At 61.6% G+C, this 7,408-nt stretch overlaps 1 protein-coding gene across 1 annotated transcript; it reads left to right on the forward strand.

Moving 5' to 3' along the window:
* Positions 1–251: 251 nt before the first annotated feature.
* On the forward strand, positions 252–6,567 carry HS3ST6 (heparan sulfate-glucosamine 3-sulfotransferase 6). The gene is made up of 2 exons (XM_057529477.1): positions 252–722; positions 5,856–6,567. Exons 1-2 carry the CDS (start codon positions 310–312, stop codon positions 6,469–6,471), a joined length of 1,029 nt encoding a protein of 342 aa, XP_057385460.1. The 5' UTR covers positions 252–309; the 3' UTR covers positions 6,472–6,567.
* Positions 6,568–7,408: the final 841 nt, after the last annotated feature.

Raw genomic sequence — 7,408 nt, forward strand, 5'->3', positions numbered from 1 at the left:
CGCCGCAACCCGAGCGGGCTGGGGCCTGGGGTCTCCGAGCGGGCGCGTCTGGCTAGTCACTGAGGCTCGGAGTTGTGCCGCGGCGCCCGTAGGTGCCGGCGAGTCCCGGGTGGAGCAGTGGTTCAAGCGGGGCGGGGCCTCTGGGCTGGGCGGGGCATCCCGCCCTAGCACTGGTCCCTCCCGGCTCCCAGAAGACTGGGCAGTGGGGCGCAGAGCAGAAGCCGGGCGCAAGCGGACTGAGCGCGGCGCGGGCGGGGATGTGCGCCCTCCTGCAGCCCCCGCTCCCAGGCCTGGGAGCGGTGTGGCCCCATGGCAGGTAGCGGCGGTCTGGGCGGCGGGGCAGGAGGCAGCCAGGGCGCCGGGGGCGGGCCCGGGGCCGCGCTTCGGGCGCCCCGTGCGCCTCTGCTGTTCGCCGCTCTGGTGCTCGGAGCCTACTGCCTTTGCGCCCTCCCCGGCCGCTGCCCGCCGGCCGGCCGCATCCCCGCGCCGGCCCCCGCGCCCGCCGAGCCGCCCCTCGCAGCCCGCAGCCCCGGGACGTCCGGCCTGCCGGTGGCCAGTGGCTCGGGCCGCCGGCGCTTCCCGCAGGCGCTTATCGTGGGCGTGAAGAAGGGCGGCACGCGCGCCCTGCTGGAGTTTCTGCGGCTGCACCCCGACGTCCGCGCGCTCGGCTCGGAGCCCCACTTCTTCGACAGGTGCTACGAGCGCGGCCTCGCCTGGTACCGGTGAGCGCTCGTCCCGTCCGCCCCATCGGCTTCCTGGCGGGTGCCTTCTGGGAAACCGCGTGGTGTGCCCCAGGGGTCTCACTGGGGACCCCGCGGGGCGAGGACTCCAGGCATCTTCTGGGGCTGAGACCAGCCTGCGTGGGGGCTGAGGCTTGACCGTGAGGACGCGGCCCTCCTGCAGCAGGTTTTATGGAAAAGAGGGTCGGTCACTGGCCATGGACTCCCAGAAACTTTGAAAACTCCAGGGAAAGCCCTGGTTCGGGGCTAGAGTGCGATTCCAGCTGAGAAGTAGTTTGGAGCCTGTGGGGTCTGAGGTGCTTTAGAAATGCTTCATGCTCAGTTGGCCCTCTCCCCTGCATCACTGAGGGGAGCATGTCTGAACTCTGGTCAGTTACCTTAAGAAAGGGTCTCCGGGTTCCCTGCAGCCTCCTAGAAAGTATCTGTCAACCCATTCCCCACCCCTAAGACCCCTGATCCTGGAGAGAGGAATCCTTCTCCATAGTCCTGGGCGTCTGGAGAAAGTCTGGTCTTTAGAAAGGAGGAGGGTGCCTTTGAGTCAATGCCCAGGGATGGGAGTTGGGACCCCAGCCTCATGTCATGGGGCTCTGTAGCTGCCCTGACTCCCACCCAGTATGGCCTTGGGGGGTGTGGTGGAATGTGGGGGAGCACCCAGCCACAGCTGAAGTAACCTGTCCTGGTGGCTGGTCAAACACCAGCCCCTCCCTGCCGAGGTTAGCACCGAAGGATGAGTGTGAGGCCCTGCCCTCTGCCTCTGTCAGTCGGGCACAAGCCTGCCTCAGCGCCCTATCCCTTCCTTCGGGGAAATGAGGGCTTACAGATGGAGGGTGAGTCACCCCACTCCCCACAGCACCAGCCTCATCCCCAAGCTTGGGCCAAGCCCCTAAGGGCCAGAGAGGACCCTGCCCAAGGTCACCTGGTGAATTAGTGGTGAGTGGGGGGTGGCAGGACTGAGACTTTTTACCTCCAGGTTTACCAGTTTTTCTGTACCCAGATTCCACCCTGCCCCCCCCCCACCTTGTTATCTTTGCTTTTTTGCATCAAAATTACTTATGGGTTTGGAGGGTTCCCACTGAGAACAGGGGGTTCTGGCTCATGAACTCTGAAGGGTTGCTGCTGTCAGAGGTCTAGGGAAGTTGTGTGGTGATGGGGGAGGTGAGTCCATCCCTGGACCCGACTGTCTGAATCCCTGCATTCTCAGCACTCAGGGAGGGACCACTACCCCACTCTGACAGTGCTTCAGCATCTGAAAGCATCCCTAATTCCTCACTTCTGTGCAGAGGAAGAAGAGGAGGAGGGGAGAAGGAGGGGGGAAGGGGGAAGATGGGGAAGGGGAAGGACACACTGTTAACCATAGTGCAAATTTCAGAGCTCACTACTGACCCCATAAGCTGGGCTAATGAGGGGCTGCAGGAGAGTCTAGAATTGGGTTTAGACCTAAAAAGGCTCCCAAAGAGCCAGGGATCCTGAGAGCCCATCCAGGCCCTCCCTGGGCACATGCTCCAGCTCTGGGGGACTGGTCTGGGGAGCCTGAGGGGCCTGAGAGGAAGCCAGCTGGACCCAGATTCGGGGTCAGATCCTCAGCACAGGGGAGGGGCTCTTGGGACATTGGTGTCCCTGAGGCCAGAGATGGGAGTGGGATGATTCAGCAGCCTGTTTAAGTCTGGTAGAGGAGACTTTCTCCTTCCTCAGCCCAGCCACCGCACTGGGGGGAGGGGTGGTGCAGAGGAGGCAGAGGGTCAGGTCCGTGGCTTCCGCCCCTTTAATCCGGAGCTGTCCCTCGGGGCTGGCTAGTGCTGACCCTTCACTGGCTGGTGCAGGGCTGAGCTTCTGGAGTGCATGTGTCCACATGCCTTACAAGGGACGAGGCCGTGCGCTGATGTGTGTGCACATGGGCATGGTGTTGCTCACAGGCACCTGTGCCTCTGAACCTGACTGTCCTTCCAACCAGCCGTGAGTGTGCAGTGAACCTCTGAAAATGCCCACCGCTGCCTGTTTCCCCAGCTGCAAAGAGGACGCCCAGCCCCCGGGCAGGGAGGGTCTGGTGGCCTTGTCTGCTCTCAGGACCCTGGGCCCAGCCTCCAGAGCCTGTTCTTGGTGGAGGTGTGGGGCGGTGAGTAGAGGAGCAGTGACCAGTGCCCCCAGTTGACTTTCTGAGACACCTGTTCCCACTGGGCTGTGACCAGGCAGTGACTCTGGCCCTTCCCTTGGCCTTGGCAGGGGTGCTGGGCTGCTCAAAGTTGACCTTGGCCAAACCGGTCCCCCTCCCTGGGCCTCAACTCATCCCTCAGTCTCTTGAGGATCCTCCTTCTTGGGGACCGTGACCCCCAAGTGTCCCCAAGCTCACACAGCATTTGTTCATCTAGTCACTGACTCATTGAGCACCTTCTGTTTGACAGGTGCTGGGGTCACACAGACAAACACCCCCAAGTCTCAGTTCAGAAGGGGGCACCCTGTCTGGGGGCAGGTGGGGGCTGTACTTTGACCTTAGTATTTTGGAAAAGCACAGAGACCAGGAGGGATACAGGTAGGGCAACCCCCTTGGCTCCTGACACTGTGTTGTTCCAGACAGGAACCATAGCTGGTTTCTGCTGAGTCCCAGGCCCCGCTGGATGAGGCCCAGGCGAGGTGCAGGATAGGGGGGTGGGGGTGGGGCTGAGACAGAGGAGGGAGAGTCGCCTGGGGCTGGATGGAAGCCGCAGGGAAATGCAGACCAGATGAGCAGGGAGGGAGTGTCCGCAGAGCAACTTGTCAGATGTTTGCCGTGTGGGGGTCAGAGTCCTGTTCCTCTCATCCTCTCCCCAGTCTCTCCCACCCCCAAGAAGCCCCCATCCCCACCCTCCTCTGTGCCTGGCTGGCTGGGGACAGGCTTCTGAGGCCCGGGCAGGGTGAGTAATTGATCCCAAAGATCTCAGATCTCAAAGCTGGTTTGTGGCAAGAGTGGGCCTGGAAAGTCAGCCTCCCCCATCCCCGTTCCCATCCCCCTTCCACGGTGGGGCTGGGGGCACCTCCCTGACTTCCTCTCCTCTGACTTCCTTGGAGAGAAAACAGCAGTGGGTGCTAAAGTCCCTCTAATTTTTGTCAGCTTCCTTGCAGCCCCTCCCCCCAGGCAGGCATGAAGGGGTGGGGATACTCAGAACCATGTGAGCCCAGTCTGGAGAAGGAAAGAGGGTGCTCCTGGGGTCACTGGGCACCTGGGGGAGGAAAGGGATGGGAAGGGGGTGTCAGAGGTCGGTGAGGAGGGTCCCAGAGCAGTCAGGGCTGGTTCCCTCCCTCAGGAGGGTGATGAAGGGAGGGCGGTGACTTCTGATGACGTCTGTCGGCACTGGCTTCTGTCTGTGGGTCTCAGCATGGAGGTCCAGTGCTGGGAAATCCCCCTTCTTTTGTCCTCTCTCTGTGGGAAGGGGGGTTCCCTGAGCTGGCTACCCCAGGCTGCAGTCCTGAACCTCAGCCCTTGGCCTTGTTCCCACACAAGTTCTCTTTGAACTTATTCACAGGGAGGGCTGGGTGCAATTCCCACCTGGATTCCTGGGAGCAGAAGCCAAGCCAACACCGCCTCCCAGCAGCTGCAGCTGACATCCACCCCAGCACTTCCTGCTCCGTCTCTGAGCCTCAAATGGGGCAGTGAGTGGGGTGGAAGAAGTCCCAGATTACTCCTGGGACATGGGGGGAGCAGAATTGTCTCCCATGACTTCTGTAGACCAGCTCTGCCCAGGGCCTTAGTTTGAGGGGAGGGGCAGCTTCCACAGCCGGCAGACCGTGCAGCCCACCCCACTCCCCTGAGCCAAGAGGCTGGTGTCAGGGGAGCCGGCGGCATGCCTGGGACTCATGTGTGCATGTTCTCCAGTCCCGACATCACCACCCACCAAGCTGAGCACCCCAACTCGTGTGCCTGTACACCTGGGTGTCCACCTGGCCTGAGCAGGAAGAGGAGACTGTCTCTCAGAAGCTCGAGTCTGGGGGTCACTAGGCTGGATGAGACCTGAATTCTGTCCTGTGTGTCACCCTCCTGGCTGGGGCCAGTCCTGAGGGCTGTCAGCGGGATTGGGGGCAGCTCCCTCAGACATGGGGGACAGAGACCCCCCCCAACCCATCCCTAGCACAGAGCCTGATAGCCTCTGCCTCTGTTGACCTAGTTCCCAGCCCTCCCTCGGAGCTGTTTGCTCAGCTGGCCCTGCCGCTGCACCCTGCCCCTCCCCACCCTGTTCTACCTGGCTGGGAGGGTGGCCTCAGGATGCTACCCAGGGTCCCTGGCCTGCCTGGGTGGGGTGCTAGGATAGGCTTCCCCAGGTTTGGGGTTGTCAGGGGTCTGTCACCAGCCGACTCCCCCGGAACCTTGGGATGGGGTCAGTGTCCCCCAACCCCCACCCCTGGTCAGAATGAGAGGATTGCTCGGAAATGCTGCAGCTGCAGCCTTGCACCATGGGTTCCAAGCCGGGTCTGGGCAACCCAGGTGGCTGGGGTCTTGAGACAGATCCTCAGGCTGCCTCACTGACCTCTCCAGTGTCCTGGGCTGCGCTGTGGCTTTCAGCATTCTGGGGGGCCCAGGTCGGGGAGAATTAGCAGGGCTGCCATCAAAGGCGGGAGACGCCATACAGGGGAGGGAGTGATAGGAGGGGCAGCTGCCCATTTTTAGGGACACTTGTCAATAACTAATGGCCTAATTCAGGGGACACCATCAGCCACTTAATGAAAGTGTGACTGGGGTAATTACAGTGCAGGGGCCTGTGGGGGTGGGGAGGGTGGGTGGAGCCTTGTGGGTGGCAAGTCTGGGGAGTGCTGGGTCTGCGGTGAGAGGCACAGCAGTGTCAGGGTTGGGGTGCAGTCAAGCTCTGGGAGGGGTGTGGATAGCCTTGCAGGATGGGCCCCTACTGTGAGCCTGTGCTGAGGCTGGGTGCCCTCACGGCCCACACTCCAGGCTGCCCACCCAGGCACTTAGGATGGGTGGGCCTGGTGGGGAAGGGGAGATGGGGAGCCTCGCCTGTCTTGTAGGTATAGGGCTTCCCTGGAGGAAGGGGAGGTTAGTCTCGGGCCCTTGGGGGCCGGTCTAGCATGGGAGGGCTGGAGGAGGGCCAGCACCTGCTCATGCCCCCCTCTCCACCCACCTTCCCACAGGAGCCTGATGCCCCGCACCCTGGATGGGCAGATCACCATGGAGAAGACCCCCAGCTATTTCGTGACCCGGGAGGCCCCACGCCGCATCCACGGCATGTCCCCGGCCACGAAGCTGATCGTGGTCGTGCGGAACCCCGTGACCCGGGCCATCTCTGACTATGCGCAAATGCTCTCCAAGACACCGGGCCTGCCCAGCTTCGGCACCCTGGCCTTCCGCCGAGGCCTGGGCCCCGTGGACACGGCCTGGAGCGCCGTGCGCATCGGCCTGTACGCCCAGCACCTGGACAACTGGCTGCGTTACTTCCCGCTGTCCCACTTCCTCTTTGTCAGCGGTGAGCGCCTGGTCAGCGACCCAGCTGGGGAGCTGGGCCATGTGCAGGACTTCCTGGGTCTCAAGCGGGTCGTCACAGACAAGCACTTCTACTTCAACGCCACCAAGGGCTTCCCCTGCCTCAAGAAGGCCCAGGGCAGCGGCCGTCCCCGCTGCCTGGGCAAGTCCAAGGGCCGGCCCCACCCGCGTGTGCCCGAGGCCATGGTCCAGCGCCTGCGGGCCTTCTACCGGCCCTTTAACCGCAAGTTCTACCAAATGACCGGCCAGGACTTCGGCTGGGACTAATGGGGTTGGGGAACCCACGCCCTGCCTGGGGATGCTCAGTGACCTTAATTTATGCCTGTCACCCAGCTGGAGCGGGCCCTGTACACAGGGCTGGGCAGAGAGAAATATTTACAAAATAAAGTTTGGATCTGTGTTCTTCTACGTGCCCTTGAGGGTTGGAGGGTGGGGTTGGAGGTGCCACCTCCTGCCGGGATGATAATCCTACCAGCTAACATTACTGGGCACTGTTCATGCTGGGAGTGGTTAAAAACCCGATCCTTGTCTATCCCTCGAGGTGGGCAGTGAACTTGGCCACCTGTCACAAGTGAGCAACTTAGGCTCAGAGAGGTTTGGGGCCTGCTCGGTGACATACAGCTCAGCCCTGGTGATTCTGGAGACCACCCTCAAGCTCTCTTCTCAGCCCTGGGATGCCAAGCTGGGTTGTCCCGTATTCCGAATGGGGAAACTGAGGGCCCAGGTTGCTTGAGTGGTGGGGCAGGATTAAAGCTGGGTCTGTACGGTTCTTCAGGCTGCACCCATGACCTCAGCTAATTCTGTGTCCCTGTGTCCACTGGACACTCCCTCCTGGAAACCTGGTGGAATCTCTGGACAGCGGGTATGAGGTGACTCCTGTGTGCAGGGTGTTTCTTTTTAAAAAATAATTAATTAATTAATTAATTTTTTGGCTGCGTTGGGTCTTCGTTGCCGCATGTGGGATTTCTCTAGTTGCGTTGAGCGGGGGCTACTCTTCGTTGCGGTGCGTGGCCTTCTCATTGCAGTGGCTTCTCTTGTTGTGGAGCACAGGCTCTAGGCACGCAGGCTCAGTAGTTGTGGCTCATGGGCTTTACAGCACAGGCTCAGTAGTTGTGGCGCACGGGCTTAGTTGCTCCGCAGCATGTGGAATCTTCCTGGCCCAGGGATCGAACCCGTGTCCCCTGCCTTGGCAGGTGGATTCTTA

The sequence above is a fragment of the Balaenoptera acutorostrata genome, chromosome 15, assembly GCF_949987535.1.
Source record: "Balaenoptera acutorostrata chromosome 15, mBalAcu1.1, whole genome shotgun sequence".
Classification (NCBI taxonomy): domain Eukaryota; kingdom Metazoa; phylum Chordata; class Mammalia; order Artiodactyla; family Balaenopteridae; genus Balaenoptera; species Balaenoptera acutorostrata.